Source organism: Lissotriton vulgaris, chromosome 6, assembly GCF_964263255.1.
Source record: "Lissotriton vulgaris chromosome 6, aLisVul1.2, whole genome shotgun sequence".
NCBI classification, from domain to species: Eukaryota; Metazoa; Chordata; class Amphibia; order Caudata; family Salamandridae; genus Lissotriton; species Lissotriton vulgaris.
The window spans coordinates 1,487,987,125-1,488,012,362 of NC_141694.1; the positions used below are offsets into that span (position 1 = coordinate 1,487,987,125).

Consider the following 25,238-nt stretch of genomic DNA (forward strand, 5'->3'; position numbering starts at 1 on the left):
AGGGTACTGCTGCTGCTCTCACGGGTGGTGTTCTGGGGCCACGACGGACCACTGAACTGGTACTGGCCAGATTGCCGGGTGGCGGTGGTGAGCGAAGGCGGCGTGCTGGACCCCGGGACTGTTCTCGCACTGGAAGCCAACCACGTCCCAGCCCTTGTCTTTACATATTTAAAATGACCCTGATTTGTAAAATACGTTTTCCCGTCATCCCAATTGCAGATAAACATAAAAGTTATTTAGTCAATTTGTGTTCCTTTTATCCATTCACGTGTTGCTTGATTCTTGCAATTCCACGTCCCACTCCTCCTTACTTGACCGGAAACAACGCACCTGCGACACGGAAGAGACGTGGCGCGTTGAGCTGACGCTACGCGGACGCCTTGTGATTGGGTGATAGTACAGCGAAGGCCCGCCCTCTTGCTGGTCGGCCTTACCGGGTGTGTCATCAGCTGTACGAAGATGCTGTCCTGGCAGGGCAGGTAGCGCCGGTCGCAGCCCCTTGTAAACTTGGCGTTGGCAGGATGAGGACAAGGCGCCGACTTGCGGCGGGGCCGCTGCTGCTGCTCTGCGGACTCTTGCGAACCGGCGCCCTGCCTTCCATTAGCGATGACATCCCGTTCCGCCTCAACTGGCCGGGCAGGGAGTTTACCCTGGTAGGTGTCGCTTCTGTGGGTCTCCAAGCCCCAGCCCATACAGGCACCGCTGTCTGCTGCTCTGTCCTTTAGATTTTAAGTGAAAGCATCCATGGTCTGCCCTAATATAATATAATATATATATAAGCAGGAGCTGTACATAATTCTCTAGTGATTGGCGCTTTTGAGAGAGCTCAGTCTTAGACACGTTTTACTCAAGTGATTTAGTGACAGACGAGTACAGCTCCTTCTATGCGCTGCAGTAACCTTGATATTTAGTTGTATGTCGGAGAACACCCTCGTTATAGGGTTTGATAGGCTGGGCGTCGGATCCTTGAGTGTGTTTTACTTGTTGGTCTCCCACAACACAGTGCACGTGATAGTCGCCCTGACATGGCTGCACCCCCCTCCCTCCCATGGACTTCCCTAGCCTGTTTTTATGAGGACACCTGCAGTAGATGGTTTTAATCTGCAATCAATAAACCATTTTTTTGTTCTAGTCCATACTATACTTTGTTATAGCGTGCAGTTTGTTGCTTTGGTATTTATCTATACATAATAGCTGTAGTTTGAACTATGCAATGTGGAAAGAGATGTACAGAGAGATGAGAGTGTAAAAAGATATGAAACTAAAAATACTAGCAGAAGAACCGTCTGTTAATGAATTTAAGGGTATGCACATGAAAGCAAACACATTGGCAGCGTTTGATTTGATAACATAGCATTCGGTTTTGACTTCAGAAGCAGGAATTAACCTTGATGTAATCGCATATATTCATGTATATTTAAATCGATCTTGGTTTATAACAACTGTAGTATTTTGCCATTTTTACAACAACCCAAAAAGATTTTCATAGGTGTAGAATGTGGTGTTATCAGTACCATAACTGTAGACATGTAGATCTCCATTAGTCAACTATGTTTTAAAAATGTCACTCATATTGTTACTGCTTCAAATGTTTTAGCACATTGAGCAGAACATCAAAAAAGGCCCTCTACATAACTTTTTGACTCATTTTAAAACCGGTTTGAATCTTTTGAGTCGCAAGCTACTTTTGTGGATGTGGCAAAAATTTAGACTGATCCTCGATTTTGTTTTTTTTTTCTTTTTCTGCTAAAGTCTACTCTAGTCAAACTTTGAATGTGGGTTTTATCACGTATTGCTAGGGAACTGTGCAGAGCATCTTCCACAGTGCTCTACATTCACACAGAAAGTTGATCCAAGGTCGTGGAATTCCTATCTCTCAACGCCCTGGACATTTTGTTTGGGGTCAAGGACAGCATATTTCGGTATTTATTTCAGGCCTCAAAATGTCATAAAAATGTTACTGGACCTGCAGGTCTAGTGACTTAAATAACCTACTCAACCTATTTGTAATGCTCTTGACCCATAAACTTGTTTCAAATGATGTGATCGTGGGCAAATAATATAATTTATTGAGCCATCATTTTCACATATGAGAGCACCTTCAAATGTGTTGGTTCAGCGTGTCTTTGTTTGATTTAATAGACTAAACTTTTTTTCCAAATATAATACAAATCTAACCCACATATAGGATACACATGACCCCTGACTTCCCCCTTGGTTCATTAACAGCATTTTCATCAGGGCGGGGGCAGTAATGTTTCTCAAATCATGTTTAAAAACTATAACTTTTAATAAATACATAAATAAAGCATGAAGTGGTAGTACACTGTCATTTATTTTCAGCAGATTTGACATTGTAATTGCCACAAACTTTCTCACTGACATGTGGCTTTTCTGATCCAACTATTTAGTGTACAATCAATGTTTAGAAATTGGGTTTCTGCAAATATTTATCATTTGCACATCACCAAGTAAAGTGTTCTGGTTTGATTTGCTCCTATTTAACTCTTTGTTTGCATCATTCTTCTTCATTACAAAAAAAAAATTTGCTTTTATTATTTCTGATAAATTTGTAATAGTAATTTACAGGTTATTTATTTAAATGGTATCTGTTAGAGAAACATAATGGACATCTTCACACTGCTCATTTGGCATAAACCTCTAACTCTAGTAAGAGAGAGAAAAATAAACCTAATTTTCCAAGCAGCAATTAGTTAAACGACAAATTGACATTTTACCTCTTTCCTTGAACAGACAGCAAATGTGTCCAGATAAAAACAAGATTTAATGATATCTTTATTGCGCATGCATTTTTAGAATGAACAAAACACCTGTTCTTTCCCGCTTAAGTTTACTCATGGTATGGGACTACTAGGTGCTTAAAATAGCTTAACCTGATACAATGTTACTCGCAATTGCAAGTGGGCGAGTAGATTTTTCAAGGCCTGTATTTGGTCCACTGGGCAAGTAAGTTCGACCCCTCACCTTCACTGCACCGACACCTTTTCACTTTGCATCAGCACGGTATGGGTCTGTGAAAGAGGATTGTCTGCTACTAAGGCAAGATTGATATTGATATGTAGAAGTTGTTCACACGTTTATATGTGATTCACTAATGCCAAAGCCTTTACAATTGGGGTGATCACTTTGAGGAAATGCATTGAGCTTTGCTTCCATTACTGACAGTGGGGCTACTGTAAAAATGTATACATATGTTTTTAGAATTTAACCTGTTGGGATGCTTTGTAATGCTCCCTAATTATGTGCAAATACACAAAGAGCCTTGACAGGAAGGTTGGTGTTTGCTTTTAAAGTAAAATGTGCACATTATTACCATATACCTAGTATATGGTACTGATGTATCCAGGGCATATGTACAACAGTCTTCCATGGGCTACAGCATGTATTGTGCCTCCCATGAGAGACCACTCAAACTGTGACTATGGGTCTGCCATTGAGCCTGTGTGAGTGGGTGCTTGCACCACTCACAACAGATACCCACTCACAACAGATATGTTTCCTATATCTGAGGTCACTACACTCAAAACCTAAAGGCCAATCCTATGGCAGGCCTTTCAGTCCTGAAGGCAGGTTGCTTGGTTACAAATCTGAATGTTTCCCTGCATGAGCAGGACACCCCTACAAACCTGGAGTTGATTCTCCAGGCTTTGTAAGTGCGGTCAGGCATTTTTATACATGTAGTGGACATCCAGCATTACACGATGTCTAACTATATAGTGGCTGTGCCGAACCTGGGCATGTTTGGTATCAAGCATGTTGGAATCATACCCCAACACTGTTACATGTGTTGGAGGTATGATTACATGCACTGGGTGGGGCTGATCCAGGATGCCCCCATTACTCCTGGTAACAGCCTTTCAGGGTCTGCCAAAAAGCTACTGCTGCTGCAGACCACAGATATGATCCTACCCTCCTACTGCTGAGCTGAGCTTGAGAAGGGGAAGGCAGAACAATAGGTTTCCTGACCGAAGGAGGTGTGACCACCTCCCAGACAGGAGTTAGTGTATTAGGCTGGGATGGGGACGCTTGCCAGTGCCATCAGACTGCTTTGAACAGCAAAACACACAAGAGGATGGACGGAATGTTGCACAATGGCAAAACATTCACCCCCAGTCACAGATCTGGGTTTAATCCATAGTTATTTTGCTCACCAAGCCACCCCAGTTCAGACATGGCCATATGCAAATCAGTCTTGACCCTGTGCCTCATGGGAACAGTCCAGACTGAACTGCCAAGCCACGTCTTCCCTGGACCGGAATCAAGCATCCTAGGCCCGGTTTCTGGCTATCAGCCGTCTTCAGCCAGGGTAGCTTGACTCCAGTGGCTCCAGTTTTGCAAATATATATGTGAAAATGTATATGTGAAAAATGTGTTACTCTTTCTGTGAACTATAATTGAAATCCGATTGTTGGACCATTGAATGTAGCTTTTGGAAAGTGAGACAATTGTGTCTTAGGAGATTTAGGGGGTTTTGAATCTCTGGTCTGTAGCACGTGACTGTTTAGATAAAGGACTCACTAAGGATAGGTGCAATTGTGCTTGGTCCCAAACCCAGTTCTTCTTTGCATTGTAACAGTTTCAAAGGCTGCACTTTAAGTAGAGTAACTGAGGCTGTGCCCCCTTGGTCTAAAAACCTCTTCATGCCCTGATTGAGTTTGGCTGTCCTGGAGCTGAATGCCACATTAGCGCCCCGCTCCAGGACCGCCAAACTTGTCTGCCGGCGGCTTGCCAGATTACGAGTAACTCGTGGTCTGGCAAGCGGTCTTTTGGGATTCCCACGGCGGGGCTTATTAAAAAAAAACTGCAATGGGAATACCAAAGCCGATTCCTGCACGACATAGAAGGTAAAGTCCATGCTGTGCAGGAACTGGGTTGCCTTGCACACAGGGGCCGAACATGTGCTCTCCCCTGCATGAACACCATGGCCCTGAAGCAACAGGAGGCCCTGTAGGACCCCAATTGTATCTTCTCCACGACAGTTTTCATGGTGGGCTCACCACCATGAAAACAATGGCGGAGAGGAAACTCGAAATATGCTTTGTCGGTGACGAAGCGGCACCGCCAAGCATATTGTGGTCTCAAGACTCCTGCAACACCAACAAGGATCTCTGTACCCTGGCAGTTGTGGTGATCCCAAGGCGGTACAACAGCCAACTTGTAATAAGATGGTCAAACCGCCAGTGACCGCACCCCCACCGTGGCTACAACAGTCCATCGGACCGATAGTCATAATTAGGCCTTTAGTGTTGTCATTGGGGAAAAAAGCCATACTGTGATGAATGAAGAAGATTGTGGCATTCCAAACAAGTGGAAATTTGCTAGTTTATATATTTTTCCAATACTTTAACTGGAAACAAAGAAAAGGATTTCAGGCAGTTGTTGCAAGAATAGCTGGAACTAAGGAGGGTTTATTTATTAGTGTAATCACTATTGCGTGTTTCCATGAGCGTGAGACCTGAGCCGAAGAGATAGACCTTTTATATGTAGTATACTTGTAGTATACTTGTAAAGCGCACAGCTGCCCCAGCAACGGGGCGTCCCGGCGCTGTATAACGCTGTGGAACCCTTCCTGGCTCTCCCTGTGAGATGCCCCTCCTGGGCACCCCCAAGGTGAAGCCAGGCATTCCAGTGTTGTTGGGGCAGTTGTGGAGATTAAGCAAGATATTGCCCAGATTTGCAGCATGGGACCCATGATTAGATTAGGCACTGAGGCGAGAATTATCGAGTCTGCGGACATTGAGCCCAAGACCCTGCCGCGTTGGGACTTGAACCCTGGTCCCGGGCCTGATCTCTGCTTCGTATCGTATCGTATCGTAAGGGGTGCTTATAGAGCGCACTGACACCATGGGTTTCCTGGCGCTGGTTGGAAGTAGAGGGGACAGAAAGACTAGCCAGATTGGGGGAAGAGCCAAGTTTTTAAAGACTTACGGAAGAGGGTTAGAGAGTTAGAAGTTTTGAGAGAGAGGGGGAAAGAATTCCAAAGCTTGGGGGCCAGGTAAGCAAATCTCCGGCCTCCAGATCTACAGAGCTTGAAGGAAGGAACAGTCAAGAAATGGAGGTGAGAGGATCTCAGGTTGCGGAATGGGCAATAGGGTCTGATGAGGGATTTAACGAAAGCAGGACAGGGGCCAACTAATGACTTAAAAATAAGGCAGCTTCAGAGTCTGCCGCTCTAACCAGTGAGCCACACTTCTCCTAATGTCAATCAAAGTGGAATGACTCGTAGGGCATACTTATTAATAACATGTGGAGAGTCAGGGTATAGGCAAGAACCTGATCTGACTGAGTTGATGAACACTCCCACATGTTTACGTTTGATTTATTCACCAGCAATTTTTTTACTTGTATCTCCTCACCTTAGAAATACTCACAAATATACTCCTTTCAAGAACAGAAGATAGTGGTGGTAGGATGGCAATGTATCCCTAATTAAATAGAATGTGGTGCATGGTGTCCCCTCACAGGCAAAACATTTACTCTTGAATAAAAGTATTTTTGTATTCTGTTTTTATGTGTAGATGTATCCAAAGGCTACATGCGTAAGTGTTAAGCATGTGTCCTCCATGAAATTCGACTACTGTAGTTTTATAGAAGTACTCATGGAATTCTTTGAGAATAAAAAATAAAGCTGAAAATCTCCTCCAGAGAGAACAGTAATTCTTGGCGCTATTTCCCTTATGTTTCACCTACCCTTTGTGAATCGGTCTCTATTTAGACAGCAAAAAATGTAAAAAAAAAAAAAAATTAACTTCTAGTATCTTTCTTCTTGTTTTAGCCTACGCCTGGTGATCTTTACAAAGAGGACAATTACATCATTATGACAACGGCAGACAAAGAAAAATATAGATGCCTGCTTCCAGCAGGCTCCTCTGGAGACGAGGTATGTATGATCTGACAAATATCCTTTGGATTACTCAATAGAGAGCACATCTTCTCTTACTCCCTGAACCTCTGAAAATAAGGTTCAGGTAGTGGACCTTATGATGCACGAAGTTCTTTGTGTTAGGCAGCACCATGCTTGTCACTGATTTTGCAGTTTGTGGTACTGAGGTTTCCAAGGCATTATAAGATATAGGTAAAATGAATGTTTCCATTTACTACGGTTTTGTGTACTGAAAAGGTGGCCAAGATCGTTGTGATCTAAATGTGTGCTGGCTTTCTAAGCCATATGTCACACTGTCCATTTTATTGTGTTATTACTTTTTAATCCATTGCTTCACAGGGCTGGCCATCGCTTTGTGAAGTCAAAGCAGGATAGAAGTTCCTTGTCCGATCACTATTTTACACATTGTGGTCCGATTTGAGGACGCCCCTCCAGATTTAGATTTATGAGATCTATATACGTCCTTGCAGTTGAACTTGTTTGTGGGCTACTGTGAAATAACGGCTGTGACTGTATCACACAGTGAGAGTTTTACAGTGTGTCGGTTTCTCAAAGACCTCCCCTGGCCCATCTATGAATGTTTTGAATTGGTTTAGTAGTACTCTCTTTTGTGCTCCTTGGAATGCTGACTGGAAGGTCCCTCCAGTTATTGTAATCTGTCAGAATAAAATTAAACTGGCCATTCAGCCAACAGATTATGAACTCTGTACCATGAAATTGCCTTACGATAGCAGGTTGGCTCCATGACTTAAATCGTCATAATTGATTGTGCGCATCCTGCAGTTGCAGTTTGCAAGCCAGAATACTGGTAGGACAGTCTTAACTTTCCATCTTCCAATAGTGGTAAATTTATTGGCACTAAACTGGGTAGTGGTTAAGTCTGAAATGTGCCAGAAAACTGCAAAAGGGTGCTATTGAGTGTGTTATATAGAAGACAAGTTTGTTTTGTTTTTAAGACACAAAAGGGTGACAGATTGAATAACTTGAAAATGTTGAGCGCAGTACTGTGCAGATGCACCAAATTCTATCTGTTATTTTGCAAACCAAGATTAAGATTTATTTTAAATGGGTAGCACGTGCTAACTCATCCGTGTGCTTCTCCATCCCTTCCGCGTGTGCTTTTAATGTGCATGGATTCTGCATGGGTGGTTTTTCAAGTGGTTCAGGTTGTACATCATGGAGCAAAAGTACCCGACTTGGGTTTTGGTGATCTACTTGAGAAGTTGTAAGAGACAGCTTTGTGAGATTTAAATTGAGGCCTCTCTTAATTTCCTTCTAATTTCGAAGATTACTTTGTTTTCACTCAATAAAACATTGTTTTTCAAAATAGAATTAGATCTCTCCTATCCTTGGCACATATGGACAGACGCATGTGGATTTTACAAAAATAGATTTTTGTTAGCATTTGATGGAAATACAAACCATATTGGGTCAAGTCATTCTTCCGTGGTGAAAATATAGTAACAATGAGGCAAATTGGAGGTCTACAGTAGTCAAAAGGATATACATTTAGCAATCCATTTTTAAGCAAACCAGGATATATTCCAAGCAGAGTCCTAAACCTCCCCTTTCTGCTTTAAATCCTGCCATAGTTTACAGGCGTTATCCCATGAATGTGTAATCTTTAGTTTCCCCAACGCCCGAACTCGAGGCTTACAGATCCTAGCGCAGGTATCCCACATGACTGAGTCAGGAATAAGGAAAAGAAGAAGAACTGGAAGATTAACGAATTTGATAGTAATCAAGAGAGTAATTTATGCACAGTTCTCCATTAGACTCCTAGGAGGGGTTGTGTGGTATGGGATAGACAGAACCAGTCTTGTATCAGTCTGTCCACTCCAGCCTGTGTACAGTACACTTACCGGGGGCAAGTTGTGGCCTCTCCTGAGGTCTGTGGTGAGTTTTCATTTCAGTCCTTTCAAGGAGCCTAGTTCAGACATCACCTTAATTCCCACATGGAGTAATGTGGTATGACAGTCGGCCAGTTTTATTTTTATGGGGACCGTTTGTGCTTGCAGGTGACTTTCACACCGCACCGGTTTCAGCACATTGCCTGCCGAGGGGCCAGGGAACAGCATGACAAGGTCTGTACTAACCTCCAAGTTAGATTAGATCGTCGACTGATTGTGGGGTCATGTCAGGGAGGACCTCCTCTTCCGTAACTGATCCCTCTGACGCGGGCGACTGTCTCTCCGATGGTGAGCCCAATTCTGAAGCCGCCACTGACTGCACTGTGATTTCTGTTGTCTCCTGGAGGGCTGCTGCTTGCTCCAGTGCTAATTTGGTTGCTGGTTGGCTTCGTCAGGGCACCCCTGCTTCCGGCCCTATGAAGCCTTTTTCTGTTTTTTTGCTTGGTGTCATCTTTGCCCGGCGAGGGCCCAGGCGGGGTCATTCCCGTTTTATAGGCATCCAGCCATTCCCGTTTGGCGGTCATGACAGAACTGGGACGTGCCATCTGACCGAATCTTCAGTTTGCCTGTGAACATCAGGGAGTACTGAAGGTGGCCTTTTGTTAGTGTTCTCTTCACCTCCAGGAAGGAGGCCCTCTTAGTCTGTACTGCTGCAGTATAGTCTGGTAACAGTGTGGCCTTCCTGTTTCCGATGTTATATGGGGCCTTTGTTCTTGCCCTTTGCAGGAAGATGTCTCTAAAATGGAGCAGCTTGGATACCTCTGGGTGAGGTGGTCGGCCAGGGTCTGGCGGGCGGGCACCCTGTGCACACGTTCTAGAACAAAGATTGTCCGAAGGTTTGAGATGACTTCAGTTCTCATCCAGTGCTCAAGATAGGCTACCACGTCCCCACCTTCTGGGAGATCCACTATGTGAACATTGCGTCGCTGGTTGCATCCTTCTGCGTCCTCCGCATGATTTTCTACTGTGCATACTCGGTCACTCAGGGCTGTTACTGGCTGTGACAACGCCATTTGTTCAGGGTGAATTTCGTTCACCCAATTCTCCATGTCCTTCACTCTATCTGCCAATTTCTGGTGGCCAGCTCTCAGTAATTCGGGTCGCACAGATACAGTACTAATATCCGGCTATCTATGGCTGCTAATATTTTATATAATTGGAGCTGCAGGGGAGTCCCTTCTGTAGTCCCAGAAGTAGTCATTGAGGCATCATTCGGGCCGGCCTGGGAACTGGGTTGTGTAGTCCTCAGCTTCCCCATGTTCAAAAGAGGTACAGCTAGCCAGTATGGAGGCATCGGCAATGGACGAGAGATCCTGGCCATGTGCTTGTGTAACACATTCAGGTGCAAAGGCCTTCTCCCAGGGAGGCCTGATACAAACACCGACGTGTGTCCTGATTGCTTTTGCCTGGCTCTGGGATGCCTCTGTGGCCCCACCTGCTGCACATGCACTCCTCTCCGGAGACCTGAGGTCCCAGAGGCCCCACTTAACGTGTGGGTCACCTGGCTATTCTCCAACTCTCCCTCCAGTTTGTTAGTCCCTTCTGGACCTCTCCCCGGTTCTGCGGGGAGGGTGGCCGACAGAGGTCAGCATCTCTGTTCTCACCTGCTTGGTAGGTCAGCCTCCTCCAGTGGATGTAGAGTGTTGGAAGTCCGCACCATGATGGAATACCCTGTCGTGTGCAACCAACGGGTGGGGGCCAATGGTAGTTTTTCTGCATACCTATACAGGCACCGGTTACGGTTGGCTATTGATTTTACCTGGCCTTCCCTATCTTTACGGGGAGAACGCCAAATTAGAGGCTTATCGCATGTTCACCAGGAGAATTCTCCCAGCCAGGCTTTCCGCTTCCTCCCACTATGGGCTGCATTTAATGCTCCAATCTCCGTAATACTGTGGTGACCAGCAAAGTTTTGCCAGATTGCAGCATCTCCTGACACATTGATTGTCTGTGGTCCTAAGGGGAGAGCTATATTTCCAAAACAAGACCTAGACCGACCAGGCATAGAAAATTCAATACATCGGTGGTGTACCATCAACTGCAAAAACTTTTTGCACAATACTCCTCTCTTTTAATTGTTGAGGTAGGAGGTACAACCAAAATATGCCATCATATAAAAACAACTGCCCAAACCCTTGAAGAACAATAAACAGTTGTGAGACAACAAATAACACACACTTATGTGCCTAAATAGATAAATGAAAGAAGTTAGAAAAAAGTTAGAAAAGTGTGTGTGAGCGAGATGGAACATCGTTGCTACCACTTGCCAGGGCCATGTACCCTGCTTGGCACTGGCATGCTCCTAATGTTACGATTAGGTGCGCTAATTAACTGGTGTGTTAATGTGTATGTCGATTGGTGGTCACTGGGAGAAACTTTGATTTAAATACTGATGGCAGGACATCATTTCAAGCCATTCAGTTGGAGAGGCATGTCATTGTTTGTGACTGATGGTGCAAAGGATGGGAGAAGAGAAATCTCGATCTTGCTGCAGTGAATGAAATTGTGAGCAGGGTCTTGTTTAATCTGGAAGCATTCAGGGGGCATTGAAATAGTAGGGTGGATGCTTACAGGTAGTTTGTTGTGGTGGACGACTTCTTTCTAGTCATACTGCCTGGAGGATTGAAGAAAGGCATGCTCAAGATTGGTGGTCTGGAACATACTGAAGTGGGTAGAGGCAAGACTATGTGTCTGGATGGTTTTTGATGGTGAAGTATGATCATAGAAGCAGTGGTTTGAGAAGAAGGTGATCAATGCCGGGAGCAATGTGGAGATAGTTTGGCCAATATTGTGCGGTTACTATTTTTCACTTGGCTGTGTTGTCTTTGCAGTGTTAATATATTTCTTGTGTTCACCTGTTAGTCTGATACAGGAGATGATGAGCTGAATATTCTCGCTGCATAGTTGCTTATGTGCTTTCCATATAGCAAAACACTTCAGTAGTTACTTAAAAGGAATACGTGCTATATAAACCAATATCAAACCATACAGTACATGCTGTGTAGCTGGAATACAACAATAAGGTTACATCATGCACTATTGCATTGGGCCCTTCAATGAGTAAAGCCCTCTTCACAGACCTGGCAGTAGCTTTCTTACCCCAAATCTATCACTTGATGGCACGTAAACTGGTTCTTCACATTAAGTTGCAAAGATGACGTCCTGTCAGACAAAGGAAGTTACATAGACTGCTTTGATCCTCTGTGAATGGGACAACCCTGGCAAGTGCCAAGCAGTCTTGTTTGATTTATGCTTTTAAAATAGTTTTACTGCATTGCCCGCACAGTGTAAAATTGTCGCTCGATATTTGGCTCTTGTCAGGGCTACACATGATGTAAATTGTGAAGTTTGAGAACACGCCTCATGTTTCACTGCTTTAGTAACTGAGCTAAACTGTGCAGTTGATACTCTCTCTCTACTTTTGTATGGCCATGCTGCCTCTCAATGAGCTTGGCTAAGGCTACCTCATTTGTTTGAGCATTGTGATTGCCCACGTGTATGCACTGCACTCTCTTGTCCAGGAAAGGAGTCGGATTTTATCTGATTTATGTGGCACGCTGGAAGATGAGTACGGCCACTGTTTAGAGCTCCCCGTCCCAAGCAACCACCACTGACTATGTGGGATGGTCGCCGCTTGGCAAAACCTGGCCACGAGCGCACAAAAGAGTTCAAGGTAGGGGCTGGAAATTAAAGTAAAACCATCCCATCAAGCAGACTTTTTTCATGGAAACCTCATTATATCGATTCTTGCTGTGAAATCATCTCAATGCAAATTTTCATACAAAAGAAACTTTGCCCCTAATCTTCTACTGTCAAAATGTGGCTATTTTTTATGTTTAAAGTATTTTATTGAAGCAGGGAGGGGTAGGAAACAACAGGGTAAGAAAAAAAAAGGTAAACCACAGGATCCGCACAATCGGTGCGTGTGATACAGCAAATACAGCAAAACAGTTACATCTTTTCAATAGGCTTCATTCGACTCAGGAACACAGCTTCCGCGCCTGTGGTCATATAAGGATAACAAGGGGGGGGGGGGAGGAAGGACTGGAGAGGGGGAAGGAAGAGAAAAATAGGGGGGGCAAAAAAGAAAATAAGGGGGGGGGGAAAGGGGGAAAGGGTGGAGAAGCATCCCCGCTCCAAAAACCTACTTAACCATACAGAACCCCCCCAACTACCATACCCCAACCCACCCCCTGTACTGTGCCATTACCATCAGTTCTCTCTTCATATCGACCCTCCAGTAATCCCCGCTATACAATGCCAGCCCCGTCCGATCAGACAGGCGGGTCTGGTGGCGGCGTCAGCCGTAGCAACCTAAGATATCTGGGACAGGTGATCTCCCGAAACTCAGAGCACAACAAGCTATGGAAGGGCGCCCACAGTTCCTCAAAAGTATCAGTGTCTCCCAGGGCCACTAAGGACATCTTCTCCATTCCAAGGACATGCCATAATCTGTGCAGCCAGCCAACTACAGAGGGAAGTGTGGTAGAGCGCCAATGTATGAGAATATTTTGCACCGCTGACCCCAGAGCAATCGCAATCTGTCTGCCCCTCCTGGACCTGAGGGGATACATCAACCCATTTGGCAATCCCAGTAGAACATAGGCAGGGAACCTCGGCAGCTCTATCTCAAAACATTTGTCCACCTCACCCAGGACCTCCTCCCAATAAGGAGCCAGAAGGGGGCATTCCCACAGTATGTGTGTAAGTGTACCAGTATTGCCACAGTTGCGCCAGCACGTCCCTGGTATTGCCCTGTCCATCTCGTGCAGTTTCTCCGGGGTGCGGTACCAGTAGGTCGAGATTTTGGTGAAGGTCTCCGTGAGACCCGTGTGATAGGCCGAGTGGCGTGCGCGGAAGGAGATGTGTTCCCATTCCTTGTGGCTCAACACTCGCCCGAGCGTTCCCGGCCGGGGTTGTGAATATGGAAGGAGGGGGGCTGCAGCATTTTATACAGATCTGAGATCAGTTTAGCGTCCGACGTGCGAGTGATTAACCAGCGCTCATATACCGTGATCTCCCGTTTTGCCGTGTCGCGCACCTGGGGTTGAAGTGCCCAGTGACGCGCCTGCATGTATCGCATGCGCTCCGTCTCTGGGAGGCCGTAGTCCCGCCGCAAATCCTGGAAGGGGACAACTCCCTCAGGGCTGTACAAATGATACAAGGCGCAGCAGCGGGCCGCCTGCCAGCGCTCATAAGCACCGCGCACCATCCCGGGGCCGAAGTCCGGGTTGCCAATGAGCGGCGTAAAGGGAGAGGGGAAGGTAGTAAGCTCATGCCTAACAGCCACCGAGTCCCACGTCCGAAGCGGGACCCGCGTCACCAAAGACGCGTAGAGGTTGGGGGGTCGATGGGCCCGCTTCAAGAATGGTACTTCCTGCAGCGTCCTACCCGCCACCGCCTGGTCCTGGAACAGCCAGTGCTTATCAGACTCCCACCGGCTCCATTCCACCAGATAGCGGAGTTGGGCGGCCTGGAAATATTTCCGCAAGTCCGGTATCCCCAGTCCCCCAGAGTCGGGCGCCAGCGTAGCGATGCTCCTCTTAATCCGCGGCCTACGGCCCTGCCACACAAACCGAGGCAATGGCCGACTGGGTCTCCGCGAGCCACCCCGTGGGGGGCTGGAGTGGTAACGCCCTGAAGAGGTATAGCACCTGAGGCAGGAGGGTCATCTTAACCGCAGCCACCCTGCCTAGCAGCGACAACGTGCCCTTGTCCCACCGGCCAAGTTCCTCTCTGATTTTCGTGCTCAAAGCCGCATAATTGACCGTGACCATCGCCGGGAGGGAAGGCGCCAACAGGATCCCCAAATATGGAATCCGGTCCCTGGACCAGCTCAGAGGGTAAAGCCTCTGTAGTTCCGCTCTGGTAGCGCTAGCAAGCGAAATGTCAAGGGCGGCTGACTTCCCTAAGTTCACCTTGAAGCCCGCCACCTCGGCGAATAGGTCCAGTTCCGCGATGCAAGCCGGTAGCGACCTCCGCGGGTCGTCTAATGTCAGAATGACATCATCTGCGTACAGGCTAATCGCATGATGGAATTCACCCATCTTGACTCCGACAATGTCGGGGTTCTGCCGAACCCTTTGAGCAAATGGCTCCATGTATAGGGCAAAGAGCAAAGGGGACAGTGGGCACCCCTGTCTCGTACCCCGTTCAATGGGAAAGGGCCGAGAGCTGCCTCCGTTCACTCGGACCACTGCAGATGGGAACCGGTAACAATTGAAGATCAGATGACGGAACTTCTCACCTATCCCGAACTTGCCTAGGACCTTCTCTAGGTAGGGCCAGTGTACCCTGTCGAAAGCCTTCTCCGCGTCTATAGACAAGAGCATCCTCTCCCCTGGGATCCTGGAGGCCTTCTCGAGAATGTGGGTCACCCTCTTTGTATTGTCTACAGTTTGCCTGCCAGGCACAAAGCCCGCTTGATCCGAATCAACCATGCCCGGGAGATGCAGTGCCAGGCGTGCCGCTAATATGCTGGTGTACACTTTCAAATCCGTGTTCAGCAGCGAGATAGGGCGGTAGGACCCACAGGCGGTCCTGTCCTTGCCCGGTTTCGGGATCACGGAGACCGTGGCCTGAAGAAATTCGGAGGGGATGGCACCCGGTTCCGCAAAGGTGTTGAAAAGGCGGGTCAGCAGAGGTGCCAACTCCTGACAGAAGGTCTTGTAAAACAGAGGGATAAAGCCATCCGGTCCTGGGGCCTTGCCCGGTTTGAGCCGGGATATCGCCGTGATCACCTCCTCGACACGGATGTCACGTTCCAGATACTGAGCCTGATCTGGCGTTAACGACGGGAGCGGCACCGAGTCCAGATAGTCCACCTCAGCCTGGGCAGAGGGGGCCTCTCCAGTGTAGAGGTCAGCGTAAAAGCTACGAAAGACGTCTGCTATTTGCTCATCAGCCGTGACCAAACCTCCGGTCGAGTCAACCAGTTCCTTCACTCGGTGCTGTTGGTGCTGCACCCTGAGTTTGTTGGCCAAGAGCCGCCCGCACCGGTCCCCCCCGTGTAGTATTTGTGCTTCAGGCGAAGCATCGCATACTCCGCCCTGTCCATGTCCAGGGCGGCCAAAAGTTTTCTGGCTGCCTTCAACTGCCTCCAAACCCTGGGGGCCCCTGTCCTATGATGAACCTGTTCCAGCTCCTTCACCTGCCGGGTAAGCTCGTCCCTCTTGAGCTGTCGATCCTTATTCTCAGCCGAGGAGATAGCTATAAATTCGCCCCGGAGCACGGCCTTCAGGGCTGCCCACCGTGTCGCGCGAGAGGTGTCCTCGTTATCGTTCACACTCTGGAAATTCAAAATGGCCGCGCGGATCTGGTCCACTGTCGACCGCCTATGCAAAAGCGTGTCTCAGAGCCGCCAGACCCCTCTCGGCCGAACCATCGGCGGCAGAGTGAAAGCACCCTCCACCGGTGCGTGGTCGGAAAGAGAGAGGACCCCCATATCCGCGCTCGAAGCCAAAAGGAGCATTGGACCCGACACGAGTAGATGGTCCAGTCGCGCATAGGACCTGTGAGCATGTGAAAAGTAGGAGTATGCGCGGGTGGTGGGGTGAAGGTGGCGCCACAGGTCATGCAAGTCCAGCTCCTCAAGTCGAGTGCGAATCGAGCTCGAAAGCTCACCCAACTGGTGGCGCCGCTGCACAGACCTGTCCATTGCCGCGTCATAAACCAGGTTCAAATCACCCCCCAATACTATGTGCCTATCAGAGGTGGACGCCACGTCGTCTAGTGCCCTGTGCAAGAATTGGTCCTGGTGGTCATTGGGGCTGTAGAGAGTGCCAACAGTCAGTACTAAACCCCCCCACCTTGATCCTATATGCCAGAAGTCTCCCTTTCTGTTCCGCTATTTTGTGCAATACCTCTCCCCTGAACCCCCTAGAGAACAAGATCGCCACCCCTGCCGTTTTAGAAGCGCTAGAGGAGAACAGCTGCGTGGGGAACTTGGGGGTACGCATCCTAGAGCAGTCCTTAGCCAGCAAATGGGTCTCCTGCAGCAGGCAGACATCCGCCTGGGAGTTCTCTAACAAAGATAACACAGCCCGCCTTTTAACCGGGTTATTCAGCCCTTTCACATTTAAAGTAATCACTTTAAGAGCCATCAAAGAGGGGGATCACCGGAGCACACATCAAGAAGCAAAGCCCAGCGGGCAAACATGGAAGGCACCACGCGAGGCCTCAGCACAGGGCAACTACGAACATCCCCATGGCACAGTACAGTCCCCGAACCCCAACTCCCCGCAACTGGAAAAGCCCCCCCCTCCCCCCGGGACCCCACACATCCAAATCCATACCACTCCCAACAACAAACCCCCCCGCTAGTCCCCAAATGCAAAACAACCCCCCGCCGGTCCCATTCCCGTACCCCACTTCTCAAACTTTGCAAAAAAGACATTGTCCCAGTCCGGTCCTTATCGGACAAGGCCGTGGTAAATCAGTCAAGTGGACGTCCAGCCACCACCTCCAGCACTCGCCATACCTCCCCGCCCTCCCCCCGAATCCCCGCACCTGCAAGAAGAAAAAGCTAGAGCAGACTCCCCCCGGAGTAAGTTCAGTCCGTCAGGGCCACTTCACCATTCGCCGCTACTCTGGAGGCCTCCTGGATGGCGGCCGCCATGTCCGCCCGGATCGTGGGCGAGCCCGGTCGCTCCGACGGCGGAGAGCTCCTCTCTCCCACCTGCTGCCATCCGTCACGAGTGCTTCGTCTACGACGCGGTGCCGGGGTGTCCGTATCAGATGCTGTGAGGCCCAACACCGCGCAGACATCCTGGAGGGACCGAAGCTGATGCAAAATACCGTTCCATCGAAAAATCAATCGGAAAGGATGCCCCCAAGAGTACTGTGTCCCTTGCTCCCGGAGGAAGTCGGTAGCGATCTTGAACGATTTCCTCTTTTGCAGCGTGACCATAGACAGGTCCTGATACAGGGCCACCGGGTGGTCTCGGAAGCGGAAAGGCTGCTGGCCACACGCTTCTCGGAGGATCCGCTCCTTGAGGGGGAAGTCCGGGAGGAAGGCCAGAATGTCCGGGGCGGGCGCCGTGGCTCTGCGGGGGCGACCCACCCGATGTGCCCGATCTATACGGATCCGAAAGTCTTCCGACTCCCCCAGAATTGCACGAAAGAGGGCCACCAGGTATGCAGTCACGTCTTCACCTTCCTCACCGGACGGCACGCCACGGACCCTGATGTTATTCCGCCTGGATCGGTTTTCGAGGTCCTCGGCGTGGGCTTGCAATTCAATCTGTTGTTCCCGCAGCCGCAGGACCTCCTGCTGCAGATGGGTGATCTCTTCGTCTCTAGAGTGGCCTGCTTCCTCCACGGTGTTGACACGCTCCCCCAGGGAGTCCATCTCTCTCCGTACTTCACGGACCTCCCCGGCCACTTCCCGCTTCAGCGTTTGAAAGTCCTCCCGCAGGGAGCTGAAGAGCGACTCGAGGAATGATCTTGTCACCGGGGGTTCTCTGCCATCCGCACCCCTGGCCGGGGCCGGGGAGGTCGTGGTGGGCTGAGTGCCTCCACTACGCAGGGCGCCACGCCCCAGCATGTCCGGCAAGGTCCGGTCACCCCTTCTCTGTCCTCTAGCGTTCGACATTTCAGCTGTGTAGGGGACGGCGAGGTTTTCCGTCCGGCACAGAGGGCAGTCGTGCCGTTGCAGCTATACACCAGACGGGGGCAGCGCCACACCAAGAGCACCAGGAAGGCCGAGCCGCCAGGCCGGGGTGCACAAAATGGCCGCCCTGTAATATCAATAGGCCAACGCCCAAGATGGAAGGCCTATCCTCTGCTCGGGTCCGGTAGCGAGAAATCCAGCCGGTAGGCAGGCTCACGAGGCGATGGTCGCCGGTATCAGCAATCCCGGGGAAAGATCCGCTCCAGGAGCACAATGCCACTACTCCACCACCAACGACCGGCCGGAGCGTTCTCTCAGGACGAGCCTCTTCAGACCACGGACCAGCTTAGCAGTTCGATGCCGGCTCCGCCTCCGCCTATCTCCTCCGCTAAACTCCGCTCCCTGCATCCGCCGCTGGCCGGCTCCGCTTCGCTCGCGAAGTCGCCGTCGGCTCCCACTCCGACAGCACAGGCACTGCAGCGGGCTTCTCATAGGCGGCAGAGTGCTCCGTCAGGTTCCGAAGCCCGGAGGTCTCGCGGCTCCCGGCTCACACACCGGCCGCTCGGCGGGCTCCGACCAAGGCAATTCCGGACAGGATCTCACCCCCAACGGGGCAAACAAGGCTCAACAATCGGTCCACACCTCCACCGGGGGCTCCAGGCTCAGTCACCGCGTGATCCGGGGGGGAATCAGTAGTTACGAGCGGCGCAGGATTTCAGGGGTCCGGGAGCTCTCGGCGAGTGCGACCTCTCAGCCCGCCATCTTGGCCACGCCCCCGTGGCTATTTTTTATAGTGGCTTATGTGTGTTTTTTTTTTTTATCTGATCCCTGATTTAAGAAAAAATTTAAAGTATAAATCCTTTTCCCAAGACTTAAAACATAAAGGAAAGCGATGTGACCTAACGGCCAGAGCTGCTCACCTTGGAAGGGGGAATAGGTTGGAGTCATGGGGTTGGCAAAAAGAGGTCAAACACAATACACAGCATAAACAGTAAATCGCTAAGCATCTTGGTGTTTGCATGAGATCCTCTGAATGCATTGGAAAACAGTAATAACTTTATAGTGGCAACTTCATAGACCATCCTGGTCTTACATTTTCAGGTCACAGATGAGACCCAATTTTTTTTATTTTTTAGGTCTCGTAGCGATAACAGCGCGTAAGCGCTGTCTCGCCAGAGATCTTTTGTTACTGACTGTGCTTCCCAGGAGACAGCACCTGGCCGCGCGCATCTCGCAAAAGGCGATCGGTGCAGGCCACGCGCGCGTGAACGCGCTCGCCGTGGCTGTCTCCTGGGAAGCGCAAACATACACAGGCACACCTCCCCCTGCACGCATGCGCACACACATACACAAGCACACATACACGCACGGAGAGACATCCCCTCCGCCGTCGCACACGCAGACACACACACACGCACACATACAGGCATCCCCCCCCCTTCCCCGCTCACCGGCACTCCGGACTTGTGCAGCCTCCGACCGCGGGGCTCTCCTTCGGGCATGGGAGCCCCGCGTCACCACTGCTCCTCCAGGCACTCCGTGGGCGCGGGCTTCACAAAAACGGAAGTCCCGCCCCACGATAGGTTTCGTTTTGCGCGCGCATTTCCACTGCCCAGAAACTGGAGCACGTTACGTGACCCGCAAGTATTGAGTGCTTCAGATCAGACACCGAGGGGTCTCTGTCTCTAAGGCCTCTATGGTCAATCCACAATGGCGTCCAGCGGCTTCCCGGACCTGAAGGCCGAGGTCACCTGCTGCATCTGCCTGGACTTTTTCCGCGACCCCGTGTCCGTGGACTGAGGGCACAACTTCTGCCGCTCCTGCGTGGAGGTCTGCGAGCAGGGCCCCGGCGGCTGCCTGCCCACGTCCTTTAAAATGTGTGACAGCTAGCTGGTTCGGGTAGGTGGGGGAGCAAGGGGGGCTGCAGCTTGTCCCGCGTTGGCTTTTGGAAATAGTTTACGAAATCTGTTGAGCGCCCGTCAGCAGGGCTTTTTGTCAAGTGTGAGGAATGCAGCGTTGTAAAGAAGCCCTCTCACGCAAGACTGTCTTTAATTAGAAGAGTCAGCCGAGTGCAGCGCAAACAGCCAGGCTCAGAACGCATCCCTCGGCTGGATTAAACCATTTTGAAATGTCCCTCACCTAGCAGCACGGCCATACTTACCTTTATGACACATACAGGCCTGTTTATGAGTGGATGTTAATTCAAACGAGGGGCTGTCCGCGTATATCAGATTCCTGTGGCTTCATTTTAATGCAACTTCTAGTCCATTGATTAATTAGGCCTTTCACTCATTAGCAATTACATAACATTTTGAGACATGTATTGCTTTAAGCAGATAGCAATAGATTGTGAGCCATTTATTGCAGTAAGTACTTCTAGCAATGCCATTAGATTTTGGGACATTTATTGCTTTAAGTACTTCCTGATCGCAAGCTAATATTTAAGAATTGTGATCAAACAATCGGACAAAGCATAGGAAGAAACTAAAAATCCTATAATGAATGTGTATAATGCCTGGATTACTTATTAGTAATATAAGTTACATGGACTCATTCTCTTCCTTGTCACAGCCTGCCATGCTTCTGAATGCTGCGCGCCTTGTAGGTTTTTGGTTTTAGGTTTCGGTTTCTCATTTTCACTCGTGCGTGTGCAGTGAGCCCCCTTTATAGCATGCATGCAATATGTTCCTGAGCCTGCCCTGCCACCGACACACTCCTCAGCCCACTGTCCTCCTAAGCAACGCACTGCGCCCCCCACCTCTCAGAGTTATCAGCTGCACTCGGCAAGTAGTAGATGTCAGCAAAATTGTCCATGGAGTTGGATAAGGCTTTTGGTTTTTATACCAGTAGCACTGGATCCGTGTGGTTCTTCCACAATGAGACTCGTGTATGTCATAACCTCATCAGGAGCTACCAGGCCAGTCGCAATCATTCATTCCAGCGCCGGCACTTAGTTTATAATGAACTTGTGGTCAGAGCCTTTGAGGGTTAGTGCACATATGCTTGAGGTATTTCCACATGTTAATTGAGTCCCAGGGAATGATTGTTTCAGGGTCCGCCGTGTTTTTTTTGGATAGCTGGGATTTTAAGTACTAAGGAGTCAGTGCTCCAAAGTTGCCGGGAGCTACCACAAGGTTTCGATTTCTTGGCAAGATAGTGTGATTGACCGGAGTGAGTTCTCGAGAAGGGCAGGAGTGGCGCATTCCCGAATGCCAGAATGACTAATGTCCCCTCACTACCCTTCTCAGCCCCTCGTGATTGGATGCATAGTGATTCTCAAAAGATGCCATGCCGAATTCTAGGCCTGCGTGCTGTATTTCGTGCCAGTGTGGTGCTGGGCCACAGCTGATGACAGGCATCCACTCATGTGACACATTGTTTGCTCTCGGGTTACTTGGCACCATGGCGTGTGGCATCACTGATTAATTTCGGTGGGGCCCTCTGGAAGGTAGGCCTCGACTGCACATCAGGAGTGCATGGGCCCTGGGCCCTATGCATTCAATCAGCATTGCAGCTTTCCGATTTTAGTGCAAATTCGAGTATATGAGCCGTGCAGTGCTCTAGGTCTGTGAGGGTGTCTGTTAGCAACAGCTAACCACTCACAAACAATGTTTATATACCAATTGTAAATTAAAAAAAAAGTTATGCAAAGCATTGTCATTTACAATGCCAGTAACTCAAACTTTAATGCTGCGAGACCTATTGCATTGCAAATGCTTGTTTTATTTGGATCTTGTAATTTTTGCAAAAGGCACCCAGGAGTTGGAGGAGAAGAAAGCAGAACTTTCTAACATTATAGGCATGACTATTAAAAAGCTTATATTGAGAAGTAAATGTTGTATTGTTGTGTTAAATAGTGTGTGAAAGGCGAGGGAGTGTTCTTTCTGTAAAACTGGTTGTATCACACATCCTTAGGTGAACAGTGGAAATGAACTCGCTTTAAGAGCTTTTATGTTCTCCCCTTGTCGGAAGCACACCGCTTGCCCTGCTCTTTGCTTTTAATTCGGAGGAGCTGAGCTTCCTACAAGTTGCAGTGTTTGCTTGTTTTCATTGGACAGAGTTGACTCTGCTGTCCCAAAATGCCAATTTGTAGTAGGGAAAGCCGAAGACTGACAAAATGGTATTCTTGCGGCCACAGTACAATAACGCAATCATAATTGTATTTGAATATTTGTAGCATGCTGTCAGTGAGTATGTTTTTTTGTTGTTTTTTGCTTGAAGTAATCTGCCACTTGCACTTGCTGTTTGATTCCGATTTGTTAAACAGCTTTGGCCCTTTCAGGCAGTAAAGTCTGTTCCTTACTATTCCATTCCAAAATAAAGAAGGGCATTTAAGAGCTCAGAATCCAGCGAGTGATTGAGTTAAAACATTGGCCTGGCATAGTGTATCATATACAAGGTGGGTCCATTTGGAAACTGTGGAGTACTCATGATAGCTAAGTGGCTCTATGGCACCTCTTACTTATCACTCATTTCTAATGGGATGTTAGGTGACACAATTCTCTTTGGCTGTCCATGGCTTCCTTGCTGTCACTTTTGTTGGATGCTGAGAATTCCGTCCTCTGGTTCAAAATCAGGACTGCTTCCTGGGCTATTGGTCACTGATGTATCAGATGTCGGTTATCCCACTGGGTTTCACTTTATGGGAATACCTGCTGTTTCTAGTGGGTGCTTAGACTTTGCTATGATTGAGGGCATTGCCTCCCTGTTCAGTTTTTGAATACAGACTCTATGGTCGCTACTAAGATGTCTCTGCTATATGTAATGTATGCCAGTATTTACAGCTTTGTCTGTCCATAAAGTTTAGAGGGCAGCTCTCTGCATAAAGAAGTGAAAGACTTGCCTTTTCAGAGCTGTCTGGGCCAGTTGAAGCTCATTAGCCTGGCTTAGTAGCTGATCTGCCATTTGTGGATTCAAAGATTTCTAATCTAGGAACCCTGTCCACTTTTTCATGCAAATAAATGTGTATAGCTAGCACCAGTAAATGAGCTACACTTACTTGAAATACAGATGGCTTCTTCTAAAACTTCAAGAGCGCAAAAAATCCTGCGGCACGCGGGTTGTAAGCACTTTGGATACCAATTGACTGACAGCTGTACATGGACAGCAATAGGCTTGGATAAGTGGTTATTTGGGGGGTGCATGTACTGTACGCTCCTCAATCGTATTAACTGCTCTTGGGGCCTTGCGGTATAGCCTACTGTGCATAGGGACCCAAGCACTAAGTTATAGTGGGGATACTGTGCAAACTACACAATGCAGGTCTATTTGCCTTCTTGTTTCAAAATTGTTCACATTAAATCAACTTCCCTGCTTTGCAGCTATGGAGGGAGGTAATTTGTTGTACATAGAGAAGTGGAATTTCCAGGGTGTGTGCTGAGACATATATTATTTTAAAACTTGACTTGTTAATGCTCGATCAACTCGGGCAGCCCACCAGAGTTCTCATATTACTAGGGTTTTTTCACTGTATTTCTGGTTGATGTGTAAACTCTAATTTATTTGTGGCTCTCATATTTATTCTCTCATAGGAAGAAGATAAGGACTACAAAGGACCTTCTCCAGTAGAACTTTTGGAGCCCCTTTTTAAACAAAGCAGTTGTTCATACAGGGTATGTGCATTCTGATTTACAATTGATTATTGATATGTGTGGCCTTTCTCTCCCAGATAGTTTGCAGTCTTCTAGTTTACAGGGGAAATTCTAATTCAATATCGCATGTTTACCCATCAAACCCGGAACATTGTTGTAAAATACCACAGATTAATGCATAACTGGCTGCAGGCGACACGACTCTTCGAACTACAACACAAGGAACTGTTTGTGGTTTTTCTGTTTGAATTGCAGCTTCTCCAACGATCTCAGTCAGCTGATTATGAAATCGCTTGTAAGCCTGCGGGTGCTGAGGCGATGTGTCATTTCAGACCTCTTGGACTAGAAGATTCTATCTTTTAATAACATTTACCAGAAAACGCTCTGACGGTTTTAAGTTGTGCCTACCTGTCTCTTGTGTGCTCTGTTTCTCTTTGTACTTGCCTCCTCTTCGCTTTGTGTGCTTCTCCCATGCTCCCTGTGTGGCAGTGACAAGTGTGTGTTTCTCGCTTTCTCATGTGCCTCTCCCCCGCACTCTGTGTTCTTCTCTACGTTCATGATCTTTGTTCCTCTCTCCATGTGTTTCTCCCCACATATTGCTCTCTAATTCGTGTGATGGTTTTCCCCTCCTGTGTTCCCCACTTTTACTTCTCAGTTACCACCTGCCCACCTCTGCGATGCTTTTTTTTGCACTTTTGGTTCTAAAAACATATTGTTTTTATAGTTTACTGATCCAAGTGGCCTCCGACAACTTTGATCCGTAATTAAATAATAAAAGGTGCTTGCGTCATTCCGCTGGTACGTGCATGTATTCTGTCACATGAACGTACACATACATCATTATGTGTGTGCTCTCTAGTGGAATGGCGCGACTGGCAGGAGTGGTCACAGCATTGTGACTTTTTTTTTATTGACGATGCTGCACAGCATCTTTCAAAAAGCCTAACACTGTAGAGCATCACCCAAAAGGCATTGGCAAAGACAAAAGGACCAAAGACGAGACCCGTTGGCTTTGCCGGTGCTTGTTAACTCTGCTTTCATGACAAACTACTCTGATAATTTACAGTAGTGGGAACGAAAAAGCACAGTGTGGTCTTCTATGCAGCAAATCAATCTTTATATCACACTGTTTTGCTACATGTGCTCAAAGTAATTGTAGAATTAATGATTATTTGATTATTTTGTTTTAACACATACATTTTAAATCCTCTTAGTAGACATGT

At 48.2% G+C, this 25,238-nt stretch overlaps 1 protein-coding gene across 1 annotated transcript in view; it reads left to right on the top strand.

Annotated features, from left to right (window-relative positions):
• The first annotated feature begins 316 nt into the window (after positions 1–316).
• ERLEC1 (endoplasmic reticulum lectin 1) overlaps positions 317–25,238 on the top strand; it is a 284,891-nt gene continuing 259,969 nt past the window's right edge. The window contains exons 1-3 of the mRNA XM_086927644.1: positions 317–653; positions 6,797–6,901; positions 23,956–24,036. Of these exons, the coding sequence (XP_086783770.1) occupies positions 522–653; positions 6,797–6,901; positions 23,956–24,036 (318 nt within the window). The 5' untranslated portion in view covers positions 317–521. The remainder of the gene's footprint in view (positions 654–6,796; positions 6,902–23,955; positions 24,037–25,238) is intronic.